Here is a 24,551-nt window from a genome sequence, read left to right as displayed (position 1 = left end):
TAGCCACAATCAGTGTTTACGGCCAGAAATTAGAGTCTAAGGTGAGAGACTTCTTGGTGGTTTAAATAGTTGTTTCATCTTAGAGACCAGGGTATAGTTTAGCAGTATTACTCTAAAATTGTAGAGACCTTTATTAAACAAAAATACCAAACGGTGAAGCTCTGGTTTCCCAATATGTCCATTCAGGACCCCGCACTTTGAAGGACTCGTTTCCATTGCTCCAACTTCTCCCGGGAGAGTGCCCGGCTCTCCGGCTGTATGCCGTGGGAACAGGGGCGACCAGGCATCCCTGAGAGACTCCAGTCCTGTTCCCTGGGCATCTCTGACTTTGAGGAACCAAAGGAAGTCTGAAGGGGGCAAGATTAGGGCCACTGGTGAGCGGGGATCAAATTCCCAAGCGGAATTCTCACAGGACAGCTTTGGCTCCCAGCCAAGGAGGAGCAGGTGCTGTGTCAGGGTGGGAACCAAACTTCCTCAGCACAATTTCCCTGATGCTTCTTTCCCTCAGCAACACAATTTTTCCCCCATGGTCTTAAAACATCTTCGTAACAAACCCTGTGGTTGCCCTGTGTCCAGCTACCAAGATGACCTCTTTGGAATTCTCAGAACACAGTCGCCATCACCTTCTGAGCTGACCTGTCTGCCGTGCATGTCATCGGCCCAACGGTTCCCTGGGAAGCCGCTGTTTGGACTGGCCTCTTCTTTCTCTTGCTCTGACAAGACCAAGCTAAGGGCGCCTCTGGCCCAGCTTGTCTGCGGCCTCCCACGGGCTGCAGGGGCGGGCGAGTGGAAGCAGTCTGGGTTGGACTCAACCCATGCATGTGGGCCCTGAAGCCCGCGTCGCAACAGTGTTAGACTTTCTCTTCGATATTCTCCTAGGGGAGGGTCGGAGGAACATACCTGGAAGGAAGAGCCCGCTGTTGGGAAGCAATGTGCCTGCTGACCGGACACCGGCAGCCAGGAGGGTTCACCTGCTACCCCCCGCCCCCCGAAAGCTCCTGAGACTACAACGACCTCTGGATGACCGGACAGCGGGCAGAGAGTAGGGATGAATTTGCACTAAGGTGCTGCTTGACTCCCAAGTTCATCTTTAATCTCTGGGAGGTGCAATCAAGAAACCACCCCCTGCCACCCCCAAGCCAGGCCCCCGGACCAGAGAGTCCTGCAGTTGTTGGTAGTGGTGGTGGTCTGGGGCTGTTCAGCTGGCGGTGACGTGGGTGATGGTTGGCATACTTGAGGGCAACTGTGAGCTCCCTCCTGGTGCATTGCCCCACCTCCCCCAGCTTTGTTCAGTGCCCTAGAAGCAGAGCTGGAAAGATCCCCTGGCACGGTGTCAACGCCAACTCACTGTGATGCTACCGGGCAGAGCAGAAGGCCCCATAAGACCCCCAAGCTGGTCAGTCTTTACAGGAGCAGAGTACCAGATCTTTCTCCTGACGAGCGGCTCGTGGGCTCGAACCGCCATCCTTTTGGGTTCAAAGGTGAGGACTTAGTCAGCCACCAGGGCCGCCGTAGAAAAAGGCTCCGTACATGAGACTACAGAGGGTGCGACCTCATCTTGGCCCCAGCACAGAGCGGGAGGGAGCAAGGCCCCGTGGAGCTGGTGGGCCCCAAGGGAAGAGAGGGACCTTGTGAGCCATTGTGGGGGGAGGACAGAGAGGCCACATAAGTTCCCCACGCTGGGTCCCACGAGCCTCTGGGAGGGGAGGGGGCCGGGGAGTCCAGCCTCTCCTACTGCACCTACCTTAACCTGTGGAGAGAGACCTCAGAGCATGGGCCTTGCAGCCGGGCTGTTGGGACTGGGTCCCACCTGGGCAGGGGCTGTCTTTTCCCAGTGTGTGACCCACTAACCACCAAGCCCGCCTCTGGGGATGGGCTGGACCCTGACAAACACTGTAGATCTTCTGCATTATGTGATCACGATAATAGGTTAGTTGTCACTTGTTAATTATTTCACCCTCACACCAGTCCCAGGAAGCTTATGTTTTATAAACGAGGAAAATGAGACCCTGATGGGTTAAAAAGCCAACCCCTCTAAGTCCCGTGGGTAAACGTTGGAGTCTGACCAGGGTGCCACTGCCCCATCCACCCGGCCATGCAAGTCCAAGTCCTCCTCTCGGCCATCCTATCCGAGGCAGATGAACCAGGAGGGGGTGTGGGGAAATGGAATGAAAAACAATGGGATTTCCCCACCAACCCTGCGAGCCCCCCTGGGGCTATCTCCATTTTAGAGATGATGGTCCGAGAGGCTGGCGGTACTGGTGGGGCCCTGACACCCGGTCCACCCTCACCAGTGACGGCGGACGCTCCTTGGGGCGGACTTACTTTGCTGTGGGCACAGATGGCAGAGCCCAGGAGCTTCCAGGTGCCGCCGCGCCGGTCCACCCGCAGCATGCGCAGGATCTGCAGGAAGCGCAGGCTCCGCAGCGACGTGGCCAGGACATTGCCCTGGTTCCCCACGGCAACCACGGGCACGGATGCGATCAGCACGAAGATGTCTGGGGAGTGGACGGCCGGGGTCAGCGCTGTCCGGTCCTGGCGCTGCCCGCGACCCCGCCTGGCTGCTCTGAGTCACTGCACCGACATGCCAGGGGGACGGGGGCTGCCCCGCGACGGGGGAGCGAGACCACGACCTGCCAAGGCCACAGAGCCCCAGGCACTGGGGGTAGGGGGTAGGGGCGAGGGCAGTCCACGCGGTGGATTGGAGACCCGAAGCTCCAAGGCTGGTTTCACGCGGGCTTCCCTGGGGGCGCACTGGTTAAGTGCGGGGCTGCTAAGCGCAAGGTCAGCTGCTCGGACCCACCAGCCTCTAGGAGGGACCAAGAGGTGGCTGCGTGTTTCCGTAGAGAGTTACAGCCAGGGGACCTCCCAGGGCAGTTCTGCTCTGTCCTACAGGAGTTAGGAGTCAGAAATGACTTGAGGGCAGCCCGGGGATCTCAGGAAGCACACATTGGGGGTGGGAGCAGGGAAGAAAAAGGTCCTCTGAGCTGCCAGGAGATGCCCCCTCCCCCCACAAAAGAGTGCAGGGAGAACCTTCCTTCAGAGAATCTGCATGTGCTTGTATGACAGAGACACAGAGAGTGAGGCAGGGGTGGCCTGGGCGCTCCAGGACCCGGCTTACCCAGCATGCACAGGGGCTTCCTGGCGAACTTGAGCCTGCCCCGCCAGCCTTTGTATCGGCAGCAGCATCCCGCGGCCCAGATCCGCAAAGCAAACTCGGCTCCAAAGATGAATATCGCAAACGTCTCCTGCGTTGAGGGGCACACGGAGATTGCATTAGCTAGCGGGGTCCCTGGTTCATCCATTGGGTGAGGCGGTGGCCAGGTGGGGGACAGAGGACCTGGGCAATCTGCATAAACACTTGCTAACTACTCTAACTGGCTAAGTCGCATGAGGACTTGCTTCTGTTTTTTAACATAATGCCCATCGAATGCATAAGAATCCTGGTGGCTCGTGGATACGCCACATTGGACTACTAACTGCAAGGTCAGCAGTTTGAAGCCACCAGCCACTGCATGGGAGAGGATGGGGCTTTCTCCTCCGGTCAACAATTACAGTCCCAGGAACCCACAGGGGCAGTTCTACCCTGTCCTGTAGGATCGTTAGACGCTGGAATGGACTCAATGGCAATGACTTTGCTCTGAACGCACTCAGAGGCCCTAAGAATTCTACTGTTGAAAGGAGAAGGGTCCAAGGAGCGCAGTCTATGACTCCCACCCCACGTCTAACCCCTGGTGTGGCCAATGGTGGCAGCTGGGCACCAAGCAACCCGCTGGGCCCACCACCACCCTAAGGGTCCTTATCAGATGACCCTTGTTGTATACCCCTCCCCCACTTGCCAGAATCCCAGCCGGCTTGGACCCATTTTCATTAGGAATGGGTTTCCATTGACCGAATGTTTGGAAGCAGATCTCCAGGCCTTGCTTCCAAGTCCCTATTCATCTGGAAGCTCCACTGACACTTGTCCAACAGCACAGCAACAGGAAAGCCTCCTCTGACAGAAAGGTGGCGTCTATGCTGGTGGGTCATTGGCCGGGAATTGAACACGGGTCTCCCATGGGGAGGCAAAATGTCTACCCCTTAACCACCACTGTGCCAGACCCAAGAGTTGACTAAGCAGGGCTTTCTCCTAGCCTCTGACTGACCACAACCAGTTAACTGAGTTGGTCCCCAGGCCAGCTTCTTGCTATGGCTGTGTCAACCCAACCGCAGGTTCCACTCGGGACATAGCAGGGCCCCCAGGCTCACCAGTAGCAACAGCCAGTCTCCTGAGACAGTCTCGTACTCCTTGAAGGTGGTCAGGACGGCCAGAATCAAGCAACCCAGAACGATCAGGAACCTGCAGAGGAGGGAGAAGGAGACGACCCTTAGCTCTTGAACTGTGGTCCCTAGTCAGCACCTCCAGGCTGAGGTTAGCATCCCATTTGGGACTGGGATGTCTCCGTAAGCTAACGGGGCAGGACTATTGTATGGTGGGCGCATCCTAAACTGGCCTCCTTTGAGATTAAAGAAGCAAGCCAGGGGAGCAGAGGGGTGTCACATTAATGCCAAGACCCCTGGCGGCCTCCAAGGAGCCCAGAAGTAGGAGCTGAAGATAAGGGCCTTTTTTCTCCAGAGCACAGACAGAACACCTTCTAGAGACCACAGACTTTGAGCCCCCTGAACTATGGTGGCGGAGTGGCTTACATGTTGAGCTTCAACCACAAGGTCAGCAGTTTGAAACCAGCAGACACTTCAGGGAGGAAGATGAGGCTCTCTGTTCCCATCAGGCTTTATAGCCTCAGCAGCCCACAGGGGCAGTTCTACCCTGTCCTCGAGTCGAAACTGACTGGATGACCATGAGACACTGTGAGAAAATACATGTCTGTTTATCAAAGCCACTCTCCTGTGATACTTGATATTTCTGTGACCCTACTTGGAGGAGGCAGCCATCCCCCAGCTGTGTGTGGGGGTGTGTGTGCATCCTGGCTTTGTCCTTCTCCCTGTCCCCTTATCTTCTTTGGAGGAATAGCACATCATTGTCCCCCACGCCAGTGCGCCTGAGTGCCTTCCAACCTGAGCGGCCCAGCTTCAGACACCACATCTGGCAACGCTCCCATTGGGAAGCTCTACTGCAGCCCATCCACATGGGTGACCTGCTGGCATTTGCTGGCATGCCGCCCCAGTCCAACAGAGAGGTGAATGTCTCACTGTTGGATACCTAACGCCGAGGCGCAGGGAGCTTCTGATCTGGCTTTCTCTGCAGAGAGGTGGTCAGTGTGGAGGAGGCGCTGGCTCCCTGGGTTCTCTGTCATCTCAGTCATCATGGGGGGCCTGCAGGTGAGGTATTAACCTTCCAGCTAGCCCAGGCTGGAAAGCAATGCGCAATCTGCTCACATTCCCAGCGAGTGAGTGCTTTGAAGAGCTGGCTTCTAATCCAGACCAATCTGACCTCAACCTAATGGTCCTGCAAGCTTTAGTGGGCCTGCCAGGCCACATGCACACTGTGTGGCCTGCATTGATGGGATGGTGGTTTTCAAAGACAGGGGGATGTTCTCGATGGAAAGAGTGCATGCTCCATCGCAAAGATTGTTCTTAGGACACGAATATGAGGAGAGCCTGGCTCTCGTGTCCGATGGTAGCAGGAGGGTGTGGTTGGGGTGTGGGCTAGGGAGTGCCCCGCAGGCTTCGGGGCCCCTGGGTGGGATGTAGTAGCCAAGGAGTCGGAAGGCTATGCTTGGCTTGGCCGCCAGTTGTCGTCAAGTTGACCCCAACTCATGGAAACACCACGTGGGTCAGACTAAGCCTGTTCCACGGGGTTTTCAATGAAAACAAGCACTCTTTCATGGAAGCAGATAGCCAGGCCTTTCCTCAGAGGCACCTTCAGGCTTTTAGTGAGTGGCCTGCCCAGTGTGTCTGCACCACTCAGTATCTACAATGGTCACCACTAAGGTGTATCCTCTTGGAGTCTGGTGGCCCCACCAAGGTGAACATGTGCCCGGAGAGAGCCTAGCAGCCTTTCACTGGGCATGCATGGGCAGTGGGGCTGCCCCAGGGGCCCGAGATCTGCCCTCAGCGGTGCCCATCACCTTCTGTTACTGTTATACAATTGCCGACTCAGGTTGTGCAGTGCATTAAAATGCACATCTCTCTCACTTTTTGTGGGTGGGGGGCACATACTAAGGATGCCTTCTCACTGGGCCACCCCCTCCCCCGAGTGTTGGCTGCACCTGTGATGCGCTCTTGACCACGGAATGTGGCTGCCACTCCCTTGATGGCTGAGTCTCTATGGATAAGTCATGGATGGGTCTGGCATGTGAAGTGAGCGCGTGAGCAGGAGCCAGAGGCGCCCCTGCTGGCCTCAAGGAGCGAGCCTCAGAGTTGAAGCCTGGTGATGTGTGTGGGGGTGGGGGCGGGGCAGGTTGCATGGAACTGCAGGCAGCCACCAGCTTGAAAGGGCATGGGGAGGGGGTGTGGTACCAACCACCAAGTGGTCTTGGAAAAAGAGGGCTCTAAGCTCCCGCAGGGACCCCTGCCCAGGCAACACTGGGATTGCAGCCCAGGCAGACCTGTGGCCAACAGCTGACCTCTGAGAGGGTCCTTTAACATGCCTGTGTAGTTTGGAACTGCTCAAGCACGTGGGATTGGGTGACAACACCAGCGGGAAGCTGGAGAAGACCCAAGTGGGACTCTCCAGCAGGCTGGGCGAAAGGGACGCCTGGGGCTTCAGGAAGAAGAGGTTGGAGGTAGCCAACGAAGTTCCTTTCAGCTCTCGAAGTCTCGTTTATTTTGAGCCAATTCAGTCCTTTCAACCCACTACCGCTGAGTCTGCTCTCAGTCACAAAACACAGATCCTTAACTGCAGGGAGAAGGAGACATGGTGTCTAGTGCGTTATATGGGGGCCTGCTCCATGCCCCGACAGCAGTTTGAGACCATTAGCTTGCTCCAGGGGAGAAAGATGAGGCTTTCTATTCCTGTAAAGAGTTACAGGCTCGGAACCCCACCGGGGCTGTTCTACCCTGTCCTGTCAGGTCGCCGTGAATCAGATTGGGCAGGATGAGCTGTCCTGTTTTTCTTACTGCAGGGAGCCTGGCATGACCAGCATTAGTCAGTAGAGGGCAGCAGACGCTCGGCAGAGCCCTGGCACATTCTTGCCCTCTAGCTGGAGAGGCAGCTCCCCCAGGGGTCACTTCCTCAGATCTGAAGAACAGCCCTTCGTTTCTAAGGCTGGACATGTGGAGGATGCCCCCCCAACCCCCTAATCAGAGGTGGAAGAACTCTCCTTGGACACCTTTCCATGCACTGTTGAAATGGAAGTGTGATGAGGGACAGATAGGCCACTGACTGGGTTCCCCCGACCCCCCATTTCCTTTCCTCTCGCTCGCCACTTCCAGAGTTACCCCTCTTTTTCCTTCCTTGCTGTTGCCTTCACCACTCCCCCATTGTCCTGTCCCCACTTCTTTCCTCTCATCTGCTCCTCCCCTCCTCTGCCTCCTCCTAAACCACCTAGCCAGCCCACCTGCCCACTTCTCCTTTTGTCCACCTCCTGCAGGCCGCGCTGCACAGTGCCGGGGATCCTGGCTGGGGATCGGTGGGGAAGCCAACAGCTGGCAGAAAGGGTCAAAGGTCTGGGACATGCCCCGCAAGTCTTCCCACGGTCAAGGAGCAGTTCTGCTCTGTGACAGCGAGGTCACCGCCAGTCAGACTGGTCCCTCCCCATGGTTCTGCTCTGTGACAGCGAGGTCACCGCCAGTCTGAAGCGGTCCTTCCTAAGGGGCAGCTCCGTCTTACTCTCGTGGCAGCCATCAGCGTCGACTTGACAGCGATGCCTGGTTTGGGTTTTCCTAAAAGGCTGTAGTTCACCACAGGCCCTGGCGGGAGGGAGGAAGGTGGGGGCTGCCCCTGCACAATCGCGTGCTGAATTCCTGGCCCTTGTACCTGTGAATGGGATCTTGTGTGGAAACATGGGCTCCTTGTCATGTGGAGGAGGCCACGCCAGTGCAGGGTGGGTCCTAAGGCTCATCATGATGGCTTTAGAAACCACGAGAGCATGAAGAAGGGCTGGCCAGGGCTGTGGCAGCTTCTAGAACGATGAGAAGATGCCTTTCAGTTTCAGACCATCTGCTGGGGTGTTTCTAAGATTCTCCACTATCTATTATTAACTGGGTGTATGTGTGTGTGTGTGATATTTCCCCTAGCCTGCAGGGGGCAGAACCGAGTCATTCTGTTTCCTGTGGAACAGCAGACTCATCCTAGCAGCCAGCAACTGCTCTCTGAACACAGCAGGATCCCTCTGGTACAGCCCAATGCTCTGCTGAGAAAATGCGTGCCAGACATGTCACATCTCCACCCAAGAAGAGGGGGTTTCACTGTTCCCCACTTAGAGCTGGAAGTGCGCTGACAAACCCGCTGGGATGGACGGGTCCAGGCTACTGGGTAGGCTGTGTTGAAGGACTTCTCATTGCTGCCAGTGCTGCCATTATTGATTAGTGATGTCTGCCAGGTCACAAGAGGGCCCCAAATTTACATCCTCTGGAAACCCAGACAGGAGGATGTGAGTCAGAGCTAAAGGGTTTGTTGTTGTTGTTTTGACGCTTCCTTTCCTTGACTTCTGCTTATGCCAAGCTTTCCTCCAAATCCTACTAACTGGAAAGGTCCTGGCACCCTAAAAAATGACATTTTCTTCTTTGGCTTTACATTGCTGAGGGGGCATTTGTAAACCCGAGAGCTGGGTAACATCCCTGCGGCCACACAGGTTCCTGGATGGGGTACAGCCAGGACCCTGGTCTCCGGGCCCCAGCTGGTTCATCTCTAGCTTTGTTTCTCTCAGCTTTGCTCCTGGTAAATTGGAGTGACCTTTTAGGGACATTCCTGTTATTCCTGTAGCTGCCTATAATACGTTCCCTGTTACTGGATCTCAGGGCGAAAGGTGCATCACCACACACCGGACTCATTCGGGGAAGTTAGTTGAAACTTAAGATCTTCCCTTTTGAGGTGTGACCTCAGCATTGCCTCCTTTAATGTTGGTCTATTTACTCTCCCCAGTCAGGCCCTGCATCTATTTATCTGTGAGGCGGATAACGGCCGCAAAGCAGGCCTGTGGATAATCAAGAGCTAACAAGATGCCAGACTTAGTTTCAAAATCCTTCAAAATCAATCTATCTCTTAATATGATCTTAGACGCACCAACTCATGACGCAAAGGATGTGGGAGTCAAGTAAACACAGTGCCCCTCGAAGCTCTTGTCGGGGCAGCAGAGTGCTGTGTGGCTGAGCCAGCTACTGTCCCCAGGGAGTGCCTTCAGCGTCTCTTCCTGCTCAGCGCTGGGGGGTGAGACAGGCCCCAGGAACATCAGGGGCAGAAGGGAGAGCGCCTTTTGCGGCTTCCTCTCCCATCGCCATCCCGCCCTCTCCATACCATCTTGGACCATTTTTTCCCTAAGCAATCTGAATATGTCAAGTTCCTGTGTCCACACAACTGGGGGCGCCTCATTCCTCAAAGGGCAATGGCCCAGGTCTTTTGGCAAGTTTCATCGGGTTCCCCGAAATTGGTCACATCAGTATGGAAGAGACAGAAAAGCAAGGTTCAACTCTGTGCCCTCAACCATCAGCAGTTCAAAACCACCAGCTGGCTCCACAGGGAAGAAGGTAAGGCTTTCTACTCCCTTAAAGAGTTACAATTTCAGAAACTCACCAGGGCAGCTCTCCCCTGTCCTACAGGGTCACTATGAGTTGAGGTCAACTTGACGGCAGTGAGTTTTGCTGTTTGAGCTCATGTGTATGTGAAAGCTGGACAATAAATGAGACCAAAGAAGAGTTGATCCCTCTGAATTGCACGGTTGGCAAAGAACGTTGAATATGCCATGGTCTCCCAGAAGAGCGAGGAGCGGTGGTGGCATAGTGGTTATGCATTCTCAAGGTCCACAGTCCAAAACCACCGGCCCATCTGTGAGTGAAAACCATGACTTTCTACTCCTGTTCACAGTTGCAGTCTCAGAAACACCCAGGACAGTTCTACCCTGTCCTAGAGAATCGCTAGGAGCTGGCATCGGCTCGAGGGCAGTGAATTTGGCTTGTTTTTGACCAGAAGAATGAACAAATCAATTTTGAAAGAAGTACAGTTGCTCACACCACTGATCCTGAACGGGTCATCTGCCCTGGATTCCCTGTGTTTCCAGTTCCTATCTGTACCAATGTGCATCCTCTGGTCTAGTCAGATTTGTAAGGTAGAATTGGGATATGATAGTGGGGAGGAGGAAGCATTTAGGAACCAGAAGAAAGTTGTATGTTTCATCGTTGCTACATCGCACCCTGACTGGCTTGTCTCCTCCCTGAGACCCTTCTGTAAGGGGATGTCCAGTGGCCTACAAATGGGCTTGGAGGGTGGGTGGGTTGGAAAGGGGGAACCGATTATAAGGATTTATATGTAACCTCCTCCCTGAGGGACGGACAACAGAAAAGTGGGTGAAGGGAGACATCGGACAGGGCAAAATATGACAAAATAATAATTTATAAATTATCAAGGGTTCATGAGGGAGGGGGGAGGAGGGAGGGAAGGGAAAAATGAGGAGCTGATGCCAGGGGTGTAGGTGGAGAACAAATGTTTTGAGAATGATGAGGGCAATGAATGTACAAATGTGCTTTACACCATTGATGTATGTATGGATTGTGATAAGAGTTGTATGAGCCCCAATAAAATGATTAAATTAAAAAAAATTTAGAAAAGGAAAGAAGTACATCAGATGCATCTTAGAAGGGAGGATGTCAAGACTTCCATCTCACGTACTTTGGACATGTCATCAGAGACCAGTCCCTGGGGAATGACATCGTGCTTGGTAAAGCAGAGGAGCAGGGGAAAGAGGAAGAGCCGCAATGAGATGGGCTGGTACAGTGGTCGCAACAATAGGCTCAAACTGTGACGATGGGGTGGGATTGGACAGTGCTTCCTTCTGTTGTACACAGAGTAACTGACGAGTTAAGAGTCAAGTCAGCTGCACCTAACAACAGTGGCCACGTGCAGACAGGAACCCAAAGAGGGCTAGCATGGCTGCATTAATATACTTAAATAGACTTCTCAACAGTATCTGTTATAAGAGACAAAGAAAGATGGTGTATTGATAAATTCTTCAAGAAGATATAATAAGTATAAACATATATGCACCCAAAACATAGCCCCTAAATATACAAAGCTTCTTTTTTAGGTTCACCATTCTTCCTCTAGTCATACCAAATGTGTCATTTAACCAAACATTCCAAGTCCCTCGTTCTAATGCCTCATATGCCTTTGAGAGCTGAACAATGAAGAAAGGAAGACTGAAGAAGAATCGATGCACTTGAATTTGGGTATTGGCAAAGAATATTGAAAGTACTGTGGACTGCCCAAAGAGCAAGCAAATTTGTCTTAGAAGAAATACAACCAGAATGCTCCTAAGAAGCAAGGATGGAGAGACCTTGTCTGACGTACTTTCTACATGTTACCAGAGGAGACCTGACCCTGGAAAAGGGCATCATGCTTGGAAAAGTGGAAGGCTGGCAAAAGCAAAAAAGGAAGATCGTCAAGCAGATGGATTAACCGTGGCGGCAATCCTCTCAAATACAACAACGGTGAGGCTTGCTCAGAAGCAGGGAGTACTTTTTACTAAAATTGATTAATTATAATTGTTTCATCAGCATAAGATTCACATATCATACATTTTCATACTTTAAACATACGCATAATAATTGTACACCATCGTCACAATCAATTCCAAGACATTTCTTCTTTCTTGTTCTCACTGTGGTTAGCGCCCTGTTTCCCGCCGATATCTCCCTGTGAAACTAGGAATCAAGTTGCTCTTTCTATCGGTTTACTGCAGTGGATTTCATATACAGAAAAACAAACAAGTTCAAAACAAATGACAACAGCCCAACAAAACCGACAGATTGAAATAGAGAAAAACCTCAATCAAACACAAAACATATAATATTTTAAAACTGGAGCAGTTATTTATTAGACCAAGCAGGAGATCAAATACCCAGGTGTTGCCATTTTGACAGATTTAACTACAACTTCAGTAATCCTCCCCACTGATTCAAGGCCTTTCCCATCCCCCGCCCATTCCCAGTCGGGTCAGAGGGATTCATTAGAGGCTAAGTTTGCACGGGAGACCCTTGAGTGAGGTTGGGGTTCTAACTGACTTCCATAGCCTTCTGTGAACCGAGTGGTCAGAATTTAAGCTCTAATACCATTCCCTCCTCTGGGTTCAGATTTTATTCCTTACAATTCTTGGGCCACATGAGCTGATGTGCTTCTTTCATGTGGTCTTGGCCTCACTTAAGTAGCTGCTTGTTTTATTTAATACAATCCTTTAAGACCCTACACACAATTTTTTCTGATAGGTGGGCACCCTATGTTTTCTTCACCACACTTTCCTATAGCACCCGTCTTGTCAATGATCACTTCACAAGGGCAGGTAGCAAACAGTGCCACGTCATAAGAACTAGTTATTTTTAGATGAGGACAACAATTAAGTATGAGCTCAAAATCTACTCATATATCTATGATTCATACATGTCCTCGGTTCACCTTAAAGACATTGCTATTCGTGGAATGACATAAATGATCTCTATAGGGTCTATGGTGGTTCTATTGACATTACCACTAATTGAACTACTGGTTGCAAAATTTAAAATGCAGTTGAGAAAAAGAAAGGATACGTGCATAGGACATTTTTTAAGGCCAAAAATAGATGGAATGCTGATTTGTACAGATTCATAATTCAGGTGACTGGACACTATTTACACAAACAATGAGGGTTAGAGATAGTGTAAACCTTTCCATAATACTCATTCACAAAAGCAGAACTGGACTAAACATGGCATAAAAAGGCAAAGAGAGTATGAAAATAGCACATATATGGTGATTCTGAGTTGCCATTTATTGAGCATCCTCAAGGCAAGTCCAAGGTTGTCCACATCCACAGCTTTGCGACAGTAGTCAGCTGTTGGCCTCGTACAAGGGAATTTCAGTTTTAGGTCCATGAGAGTGGTTCATTGCCTTGAATCGGCTACAGGTGTGTTTAAGGTAAAGTCAAGTCCTCTTAGTGGGGGTTCCAAATCAGATCCTTCTGGTGTGGCCTTTGAAGGCGGTTGTGCACCTCAAAAGACAAGAGTCCAAATTCCCGGTTGTCTACAGTACACAACCTAGGTCATCCAGAGCTGAATGAAAACTAGGTCCAAAGTGCCCAATGAGGGACATGATACAGAGCTGATTCTCTCATTGGCGGTCTGTATTCTTAATGCTGAGCATTCATCCCAGTGGAAGGTTTTCCCACCAGGTTTATCCACGGACTGGAGCATAGTAGGCCTCTCTTGAGAGGCACACACCCTCCTCTTCATGACTTCCGTTTCCAGAAAGGTTCTTGAGCCACTCTGTGGATGTGGGCTGACCGTAGAACCATGTCATACCAGACAGTGCTTTGCTCTGCGGCACACAATGAGTTGAGTGATGTGGTGGCCCTGGCCAGCAGCCGCCGCAGCAGCAATAGTATATCTGAACCCTGGAAAATCCATCCCCTCCACCGCACGCTCTTCTTTGCCCACTCTTTGTGCCTCAGCTCAAGTGCCATCGCCTCTAGTAAGTCTTCATTAATTCACTCATCCAATCACATATCTGCTAATCACCTATTACATGGCAGGGATCAAAGGCTCTCTGTCCTCTCAGAACTAGCACGTCAGACTCACTTGCTTCCCCAAGCAGCGTTAGGCACAGTTTGCCGCGAACTCCCACGGGATCTTGTTGCCATCTCCACGTAGTATTTGCCCAGTCCTTAATATATGCTCACTCTCTGCGGGGCAGAGCTGAGGCACTGGACGTCAGCAGCAGACAGCACTCATCCGGTTCCAGCGCACATCCCATATCCCATGCCCTTCAACCGGTAGGCATTCCACGTTGCCCAGTCCAAGGGATTTGCTGAAATGACTATGTACGAATCTGGGTTCCGGTCCTTGCTCTGCCATGGACTCACGTCCAACCTCTGCTGCTAACTCCCTGTGGGTGCTTGGGAAGTCCTTTATGACTTTGCGAAATGAGGAGGTGAACCCATGGTCCCAAAGACCCCATGTGCTGTGATGGGGTGGGGGGGTTCTAGCCATATACTTTGGGTTGGGAATGCTTTCACAGGTGAACACATTTGCCTTCAGGTCGCAGCTCTGCCACCTTCCACAGAGCAGGGCCTCAGCTCATCTGGAAATGGGGAGAAGAGTGGCTCCGCGTACCGCTGCTGAGCGGCAAGGGAAACAATGCTCACAGATTATATGGTGCCGCTGGAGACACAGCACAGATGTCTAATGGAGCCAGCTATTGTTGGGGTGCCCTCGCCCAGATGGGCTGGGCCCATCAGCAAGTCCCACGAGGCTGGTGGAACTTTTTGTCATTTCATCAGACCCGGGCTCCCTTATTTAGATCAGGGAAGCCAACCAAACCTTGGAAGAAGTCTTGGCGGGATGAGTCACTTCCTTCTGGGTGTGCTGCTGGATGAGCCTCTAGGGACACCACAGCTCCACTGGCATCAGGTGAAGTCACCGAGGGGCGGCTCCTGTAGACTCCTGACTAATGGTCTGTCAGTAAAAGGTGCTATGATTTGGTATGGACTTGATGGCTATGGATTGGTTTAGCTTGGTCAATATTCTCAGACCCATTCAATCTTTTAAGACCACCCTATTATTTTTTTAGGGGGGTGGTTGGTTCTGACTGGAGACAGGGTAGCACCGTTTTCTAGACCAGGCAGCTCTGGTCCATGCCTCTGTTCTCCTCCCTGGTAACTGTCATCAGCTGAACTATGTAACTGTCCCATTAACGCTTCCATGAAGACGCCGCTCCATTTGAAACCAAACCTCCATCTCTGTTTTCATTCGACACTTCCAGATTCAGGCAGTGCTATTGAAACCACAGAAAGGTTACCTTCTCTCCTATTTGGAGGCGCGAGGTAGGGACATTCTCTCTCTACTTCTCCCCACAGCAGGACAGCTGGGCCAGGCTGCAGGGCAGACACAGTGGGAATCTGGGCTAAACGAGTTCAGAGGAAGAGGCTAACTCTGAACGGGTTCTACTGCTTCCCCCAAAGCCAAGTCATGTGTCTGACACAGCTGGGGATGTTGGGGCCAATGTAAAGGAACAAACAATCCTCACTGCCATGGCGTTGATCCGGGTTCATGGTGACCCTGTAAGACAGAGCAGAACTTCCCCTTTGGGTTTCAGTGACTGTATACCTTTACCGGGCAGGAGCAGAAAGCCTCCCGTGGAGCAGCTGGTGGGTTCGAACTGCTGGCCTTGTGGTTAGCAGCCCAATGTGTAACTTACTATGCCACCTGAGCTCCTTGAGGTGCCTATAGATGCGTTGAGATTAGCCGATGCTCTGCGTGTGTCATGGCTTTGTGGGTCGACCCACCCCTCACCGTCCTCAGCTCCCCATGACGGGAAGTACTTCACTAGAGGAGGGAAAGACCAAAGCTCCAGGAAGATGCAGGGTCTCAGGAAGGTGATGATGGACAACAGCTCTGTGTACAACAAAGCCATTAACAAGTGAAGACCTTGTGGGATCCGAGGGAGACCAAGCAATACCTACTTCAAAAGATCAGACCTCACACAAACCCTCTTGCCAAGCTGCTGAGGACACCAGATGAGAAGTCATATTTATAATTCAGACCATTTTGGCACAAAAATGATAGCCCAACACCCCAAATGCACACACGGTCACTCTCAGCTCATCCTGAAATTAGCACAGAGTTGGAATTATGGACCTAAGATAAAAATAATGACATTAACATTTTTAATTGTATATGTTTTACATTACATTTCATTGCACGAATTGTGATTCCCCACCCGCACCCCCGCCACTGTATGGGATGAAGTCCTGATTCCTGTTTGTAGCTGATTCCTTTGCGTTTGCAGCAGATTTTCATTGATCTCTGTCACCCATGGACCAAACGACGACCCTCCCTCTCTGTAAAGACCACCCCATAGGGCAGCTGAACTTCACGGAAGAGTGTTGAAGATCTAAGTGTCCCTCAAAGGACTAGTGTGTGCCTGGCTGAAGCCACGATATTTTCCATCGCTCCGTCTGCAGGTGAAAGTTGGACACTGACTAAGGTAGACCAGAGAAAATCGATACATGGAAATGACGGTGCTGGCAAAGACTATTGAACATACGGCGGACGGCCAGAAGACCAAACAAGTCGGTCTTGGAAGAAGTACAGCCGGATGCTTCTTAGACGTGAGGGTGCTACGACTTCACCTCACCTGCTCTGACCTGTTTCCAGGAGGGACCAGTCCCTAGAGAAGGACCTCGTGCTTGGTACACTGAAGGGGTATCAACCGAGGGGAAGGTCCTTAATGAGACGGATTGACACAGCGGTGCAACAATGAGCTTCAACATGACCACCGTTGTGAAGATGGCCTGGCACTCTGGGCAGCATTGGGTTTTGTCGCAAACAGGGGTGCTAGGAGCCAGAACTGATTTGACAGTACCTAACAACCACAATCTCAGTCGGAACAGATTGGACTACACACAACCATAACCACAAGCCTACCTTACTGATGGCCATGTGGATGAGAAGGGAATGATATATGGAGTGTATAGTGTTCTAGAAAGCAGTGGACATTCATCAGGTGCTGGTACTGTGGTCAGCAACCCAACAAGCACTGCTCCCCAACACCAGGGCTCTGTCAGAATGAGGCTGATATGCCTCTCAAAATTGGTGGCATGAATCGGTCAAGGTGCAGGATAGCCAAGAGGTTCAGGACGGAAGCTCTGGACAGAATAGGCGCCTCTGAGGCCAGGAGGGAGGCTCCGTGTCCCCAGCACAGTCAGCTCGTATGCATCAAAGCAGGGGACCATGGTTTTCAAGACTCCAACCCCTCTCTTTTTACCCGAGGTCTAACCTCTAGTTTTTGTTAGCATCTCCACACATTCACAGCTTTCATTTTGTGGAAACCCAGGTTTGATTCCCAGCCAGTGCACCTTATGTGCAGCGACAACCAGTCTGTTGGGAAGACGTCTGTGTCTGTGGTGCTGACAAGGTTTCAACAGAGCTTTCAGACTCAGGTGGACCAGCAAGAAACACCTGGAGATCTGCTTCCAAAAATGAGCCAGCCATTTCATGATGCTCGCCTTCCCAACATGATTGCTGAAGACAAAGCAGGTGCATAAGCAAATGTCATGAAGAAAGCTGATGGTGCCTGGCTATCAAAAGATATAGCATCTGGGGTCTTAAAGGCTTGAAGATAAGCATGCAGCTATCTAGCTGAGAAGCAACAAAGCCCACAAGGAAGAAGCACACCAGCCTGTGTGATCACGAGGTGTCGATAGGATTGGGCATCAAAGAACAAAAAAGTCATATCATTGTGAATGAGGGAGACTGTGGAGTAGAGACCCAAAGCCTGTCTGTAGGCAACTGGACATCCCCTTATAGAAGGGTCGCAGGGAAGAGATGAGCCAGTCATGGTGCAGTATAGCACTGATGAACATACAACTCTCCTCTACTTCTTTAATGCCCCCCTCCCCACACACACACACTATCATGATCACAATGCTACCTTACAAATCTGGCTAGACCAGAGGATATACACTGGTATAGATCAGAGCTGTAAACACAGATAGACCCCTCAGGACCAATAATGAGAGTAGAGATACCAAGAGTAGAAGGTAAAGGTGGGGGAGAAGGGGGTAACCGATCTCAATTATCTACCTATAACCCTCTTCCTGGGGGATGGACAACAGAAATGTGGATGAAAGGAGACATCGGACAGTGTAAGACATGAAAAAAAAAATTATCAAGGGTTTGTGAGGGAGGGAGGGGATAAAATGAGGTGCTGATACCAAGGGCTCAAGTAGAAAGAAAATGTTTTGAGAATGATGATGGCAACAAATGTACTTGACACAATGGATGGATGCATGGATTGTGATAAGAGTTGCACAAGCCCCCAATAAAATGATTTATTTAAAAAAAAGTAAAAAGAAAAACCCTAACACTTCTTTCCTACATGTAAGGATTTTTTTAAATATATATTTTTTCTTTTTTAAGTTGGTTATCCTGGAGATTTAATAAGGCAATTGTGTTTAATCATAAAAAAATGAGTCAGGGTAAAAAATGAGCCAGGACAACAGGCAAATCCAACGCCCATCCGGGGGCTGGGGCTGGACTGGGCAGTGGTTTGCGCCATTACGAGCTAGTGGGGACCAACTCAGTGGGAGTGCCTCACAGCAGGACCGCTGACCCCGAACAGTGAATGGAATGCAGAGATGTCTGAGCTTCATCTCCACCATCTTTCCGATCATCTCCTGCCTCGCAGTTTCTTCCAGACCTTAGACCAGGCGGCTGGGTGGAGAGGGGTAGAGTGGGGTCCACCATTTAAAAAGATAACAGAGGCGCCCTGGAAACACCAGAAGAGAGATGCAGAAGGTGCTTCCTTCTCCCTGCGGAGTCTGCCAGACGTTCCAGGTGGGACCAACGCCCAGAAGCCTTAGCTAGGAGGCCAGTCAACTCTGCGAGCCTCGTCTTGGGTTTGTTCGAAGGGTGGTCTTTGCTGAGGCCTGAGGTTACCCTTCTGCTGGCCTCGCTCTGTTCAAGAAGGGTGCATACTGACTCAGACAAGCAGGGTGGGAATAGTTACTCCACTCAAAGAAAGCAATCAACGGCACTGAGCTGTTCACGGGGCAGCCGTTACATCGATCTATTTTTCTGCTGTGTATATTCTTGACAACAGCAAAGAAAATAAAGGTTAAAAATAGATCAATGAGAGGAACGCTTAAAAGAAAAATGAAGCAGGATCTCCAGAGAGCCTGTTCGTTCACAAGCACTTGCAGAGCACCTACGATGGGCACTCAGGGCACACCCACAGTGCACAAGGCACAAAACTAACGGCAGACTGCGGGGACAGACACTGCATCAGATCCCCAACGCCTCCTCTTCATGTGTTTGGGCCCGAGGACAAGCTACTCAGCTTCTTTCCCCTACGCCTCCTTCCTCATACATGCTAATACGAATGTACACCTTGTGGGGGGTAGCAGTGCTTCAGACAGCCGTCAGGATGGCAGGTGGGAGGGGCTCTGCAGTGGGGCTCCATGTTACTGCCGCTATGACTCAGCTATTGGGCATCGCATCTTGTCTCCAGGAAAGCCAGCAGGCACCTTCCAGAGCAGCTCGAGCTGCAGGTGGCCCAGTGTGGAGGGTCACCCAGAGGGTGACAATGTCTAGCAGATGATCCTCCTCTACTCTTCCCTGGGTCTGGGTGGAGAGCACTGTTGGGACATGGGTGGGGATGAGGACATGGCTCCTCATTACTCTCACATATCCCAGCAGGAGCGACGCATGTGGAAAGCAGGTGGGCAGTCAGTGCCAACACTGGTCTCCAGTGCTCTCTACATCTCTCCCCTAGCCATTAGGACCTCCCAAGAAGGCCGGGGCTCGATGCCAGCGAAGCCAGCCTGTACTAGGGCATCCTTGTCCATGCCCTGTCCACATCGCCCATTCCCATTCCCTCCCAGCCCTCCAGTTCTGCTCCTGCCTTTCTCACCACTGGCCCGGATCACACTGACTTCTGATTGGTTCTTGCTCTGTTTCTATGTCTATAGTCAAAGTCCTTGAGCTGAAGCATGTCTAGTCCTCTTAATTTTAAAGACCCCGTTGTTCAAAAATGTTCTCAAGGCCACAGGGAACGTCACACTAAGGAGCATCAGCCATATTGCTAACCCGAATAAATCAACTCTTTGCATTTTCCTGTCCCTTTTTTTAGTCCAAGGATGCCAAATATGCAGTTTTTTCCCCAAAATGTCGTATCTTACATTTGATATTATTAAAGCAGAAATAGCCTCCACTTAGAAATAGCATCTTCAAAATGATCATGTTGTATGAAAGAACACGATTCCACGGTATCGGTGCTGACTTAATGGTCAGCAATGCTTTCCCAACAGTGCCGTCAGGGACGCTGAACAGATAACTATATCTTACTGCTAATATTGAGATCATTTCTAACTCAGTTTTATTATAAACAATGATTTGGTCAATACCTTGGTAGGAGTCCCTCTGTAGTGCAGAGTTAACATGCTCACCTGATAACCCAAAGGCTGGGGGTTTGTGTTAGTCTGGGTTGACTAGAAAAAATTCATAGACATTCATAAGTGTATAAGAAAGAGTTTTACATAAAAGAGCCATTGTATATTGAGAAACATCCCAGCCCAGCCCAGATCAAGTCCATAAGTCCTGTATTAGCCCATATGTCAAATACCAATCTATAAATTCCTCTTCAGATTCACACACACATGCAATGATGCCAAATGCAGGAAGATCACAGACCAGTGGGTGGAAAGTCTTCTGCATCCAGTGGCAGTGGAGACATCTCAGTGCTGGCAGGGGTCTCCATGTGGCTCCTCCAGCTCCAGGGCTCTGGCTCCATCACTGTAGCTCCATGTGTCTTGTCAACAGGATGTCTCACAAGGTCCTCCAAATGAGATCATCAAGCTGTGACCTGATTGACAGGCTAAACTCCAACCCTTCACTCTTAAGAGTCTCAAGTTGACAACAGATTGTGAACTACCACAGGGTTCAAGCCCAGCCTAAGATGTCTCAGAAGAGATTAGCTTCCCATCACGCAGTCACTGATAATCCTACATAATGCAATGCTGCTCTGATACACAGAGGCTCACTGTGTTGTTGTTATTGTTAGGTACTATGGAGTTGGCTCCAACCCACAGTGAACCTATGCTCAACTGAACAAAACACTACAGGCTTCTGCACTATCCTCAACATGGCTCCTATGGCTAAGCCCATTGATGCAGCCACGGTGTCGACCCATCTCATAGAGGGACTTCCTCCTTTCCACCACTTTCCACTTTACCAAACATGGTGTCCTTCTCCAGGGATGGTTTCTCCTGACAACATGTCCAAAGCGTGTGCGATGAGGCCTTGCTATCCTTGCGTCTACGGCGCACACTGACCGTACTTCTTCCCATGCAGACCTGCTTGTCCTTCTAGCAGTCCGTGGTACTTTCAATCCTCTTCTCCAGCACGCACCACAGTTGAGATGCATCGATCCTTTGACAGGCTTCCTGATTCAATGTCCAACTGTCACATGCATGTGATGCAATGGAGAATACCATGGCGTGGGTCAGGAGCACCTGAGAAGCATCTTTGCTCTTCAGTACTTTACAGAGGCAACAGACCCAGTGCAGTGTGTCTTTTGACTCTTGAATGCTGCTTACACGAAGAATGATTGTGGATCTAAGAAAATATCCTTCACAACTTCAACCTTTTCTCCATTTATCTCGGTGGCCCACTTGTGAGGATTTTGGTCATCCTTACAATGAGTTGTAATCCATACTTAGGCTACAGTCCATGATCTTCATCAGCAAGTTCTTCCATTCTTCCTCGCTTTCAGCCAGCAAGACTGTGTCATCTACATGTCGCAGGTTGTTAATAAGCCTTTCTCCAATCCTGATGTCATACTCTATCATATGATCCAGCTTCTCCGATGATATGCCGGGCATAGAGATTGAACAAGCAGGGTGAGAGGATACAACCCTGACACACGCCTTTCCTTATTTTAAACCAGGCAGTTTTCCCATGTTCTGTTCGCACAACTGCCTCTTGATGCATGTTCAATTTCCGAATGAGCACAATGAATTGTTCTGAAATTGCCATTCTTCTGAAGGTGATTTATAATATATTATGAATCTTGGCTCAAAGCAGAGAACACCAGAAAGATGTTGACTTGGATTTCATTGACTCTGCAAAGGCATTTAACTGTGAGGTCACTCCAGTCACGGTTGGCTCAGTGAAAACTGCTTTAAATATCTGCGTGTGTGCGTGATACATTTCCATAATGAGAATGAATTCCTTTTTATGACTTTCCGGAATTTATGAACTTTGAGACTCTGTATAGATTCTTAATTCCTGTTGCTCTTCTGCAGAATGACACCCTGTGTCAGGCCGGGTTGACTAGAGAAACAAATCCAGAGACACTCATATAGGTGTGAGAGAACTTTATATCAAGACGCAATCATTCATTAATAAAACAGCCCAGCTCAGCCCAGCTGAAGTCAAGGTGAAGTTCAATATTAGCCAATAAGTGTGGTATTAGCCCATGAATTCCTCTTCAGACTTCCGCAGCACATGCAATGATGCTGAATACAGGAAGATCACAGGCTGGTCGGTGGAAAGTCCTGTGGATCCAATCACAGTGGGTGTATCTCCAGGGCTCTGGCTACCATCAGTGTGGTTCCATGTGGCTTGTCAACAGGAATGTGAAAGAGAGAGAGAGATAGAGAGAGAGAGATGAGAGAGAGAAAGAGAGAGAGAGAGAGAGAGACCCTTCTTCTAATGGTAGAATCATGAGAGGGAAGTTTCCAGAATCCTCAAGAGAAGGCCATGCCTGCAGAGAATCATTAGGCTGTGACCTAATGATTGACACACTAGAATCCACCCCTTCATTCCTTTATCAAGTTGACATGAAACTGTGTAACTGCCACACACCCCCATGGGGCCTCATGAGTCAGAATCCAGAGGACACCAAACAGCATTGCTTCACACCGTGTCCTCCCCTCCGGAGACCAGAGGGAGAGATCTCACCTGTTCTCACTAGCTTCAGCACCTACCACTCTCCAACTGTCCTGCTAGTTTCATAGATGGCAAAAGAAAAAAAAAAAAGGCCCTGGAATTTGCACCTTATAAGGAAGATCAGGTAGGCCGCAGGACTAAGGCACTTCTTGAGACTCTCCAGTGAGGGTGGAAAGACTAGGAACAGAGCAGCCCTCTCACTTCCCAAAGTTAGCCTTTGCCGTCTCCACTTACAGACAGCGGAGCAGAGTTCAGCCTTTCGCCTGCGCTCAGGCTGAAGACAGAAGGAAGCATGCCAAGGATAATTGGCATATTACTTACTGTTCTTACCATGCCCTGGAGACTTGCCCATTCAGATGTAAAAATCAGTTCTCTCACACTCAGATCCAAAGGCGTGAACATCCTATACACACAGTTCCCGGGGTTACAGACATTCCAACCAATGCCCGACGAGACAACAGTCCACAGTTAGGAATTAAGGCTGATTAAAAAGTTCTAGGCACATACCATGGTTTGTTAAATCAAATGGGTGCTGCTTTGAGACAGGCATGAGAATCATCTTACCATGGCTATCATTATGCTAAAGATGCACCAAGAAGTGTTTCTATGAGGTTTCCATGTGTGCTTTTCTGGAGACTCTCTAGCAAGACAAGCATTTGACTAGGAGCAGATACAGACTGTTCCTAGCTGTTCCGAAGTTCACACACATCTGGCTGAAAAGCACATTTAGCAATGGACTAGTTCACAATCCAGGGTTACTCATATGTTCCTATCCCATTAGCATCTCTTGACTAACGGCTCTGCCGTGCTTTTCCGAAAGTCAAACACACACCGGAGTACGTGAACAACACCACCCCATTCTCAGCACGGGATGAGCATTGTATACGGGTGCGCTTTATTTACGAGGGTGCATTACGGTGAAAAATGATGCGCTGCCTTGGGTCAATCTGCTGTACAAGACCCTCCCTCTCACAGTGTTGAAAAGCCGGCAGGTTACTTGGAGGACTAAGGTGTGCCTGACCCAAGCCACGGTGCTCAATGAGGAAGACTGAAGAAACATTGCAGCATTGAAATTATGGTGCTGGGGAAGCATATTGAAATAACTTCCAAAAAAACAAAAAGATGCCTTAGAAGTCAAGCCAGAATGCTCCTGAGAGGCAAGGATGGCGAGACTTTGTCTCGCATACTTTGGACATGTCATCAGGAGAGACCGGTGCCTGGGGAGGGACATGTGCTTGGTAAAGCGCAGGGGCAGCAAAGAGGAGGAAGGCCCTTCCTGAGATGGACGGACACTGAGATGGACGGACACCGTGGCCGCACAGTGAGCTCAAACGTACAAACCATTGTGAGGATGGCGCAGGGCTGGGCGCGGCTTTGCTCGGTTGGACAGAAGGGTGCTGTGACTTGGAACCGACTGGACAGCACCTAGTAACACCAACAACACTACATGCGAACAACCCCAGTGAGCGTGCGCAAAGTGGGCGCCGGGTACTGCGCTGTTTCTCCCCAGCATCACACAAGCCCAGGATAGTCTAGCATTTTCTATCCTTTCTTTTGGAAATCTCATTAGGATGGAGAAGTTCAGTAGCTTCATGTTTCCCAAATGAGAGAGGGAGGAAGGAAGGGAGGGAGAGAGAGAGAGAGAGAGAGAGAGAGAGAGAGAGAGAGAGAGAGCGCCAGAGCCCCATGCCACATGGTGGAGGTCTCATCTGCTTGTCCAGCCACACTTCTAGAAACAATAGCCCTCGTGGCCAATGGGCCCCTCTTTAAATGATGCTGGGTGGTTATGTCTACTCACTCTTCAATGTGTCTATTCAAGATACATTTCCTGAGCAACTGCCACACCCCACACTCTGTGCCAAGGTACTGAGGAGACCTAAGAAGCAGTTCTGGCTTCAAAGAGCCAGCTACGGAAGCCAGCGATTCTCATGGGGAATGCCGTCCTAGGGTGGACGTAAGTGAGTAAGCTTTACTTGTGA

The 24,551-nt window shown here is 50.5% G+C and overlaps 1 protein-coding gene across 1 annotated transcript in view; it reads right to left on the bottom strand.

Annotated features, from left to right (window-relative positions):
* KCNQ3 (potassium voltage-gated channel subfamily Q member 3) overlaps positions 1-24,551 on the bottom strand; it is a 249,514-nt gene that overhangs the window by 29,560 nt on the left and 195,403 nt on the right. Inside the window, exons 2-4 of the mRNA XM_075550576.1 lie at positions 4,249-4,339; positions 3,122-3,248; positions 2,326-2,498 (exon numbers count right to left, since the gene is read on the bottom strand). Of these exons, the coding sequence (XP_075406691.1) occupies positions 2,326-2,498; positions 3,122-3,248; positions 4,249-4,339 (391 nt within the window). The remainder of the gene's footprint in view (positions 1-2,325; positions 2,499-3,121; positions 3,249-4,248; positions 4,340-24,551) is intronic.

This window comes from Tenrec ecaudatus, chromosome 5 (genome assembly GCF_050624435.1).
Source record: "Tenrec ecaudatus isolate mTenEca1 chromosome 5, mTenEca1.hap1, whole genome shotgun sequence".
Taxonomy (NCBI): domain Eukaryota; kingdom Metazoa; phylum Chordata; class Mammalia; order Afrosoricida; family Tenrecidae; genus Tenrec; species Tenrec ecaudatus.
This window is presented reverse-complemented; position numbering and strand designations above follow the sequence as displayed.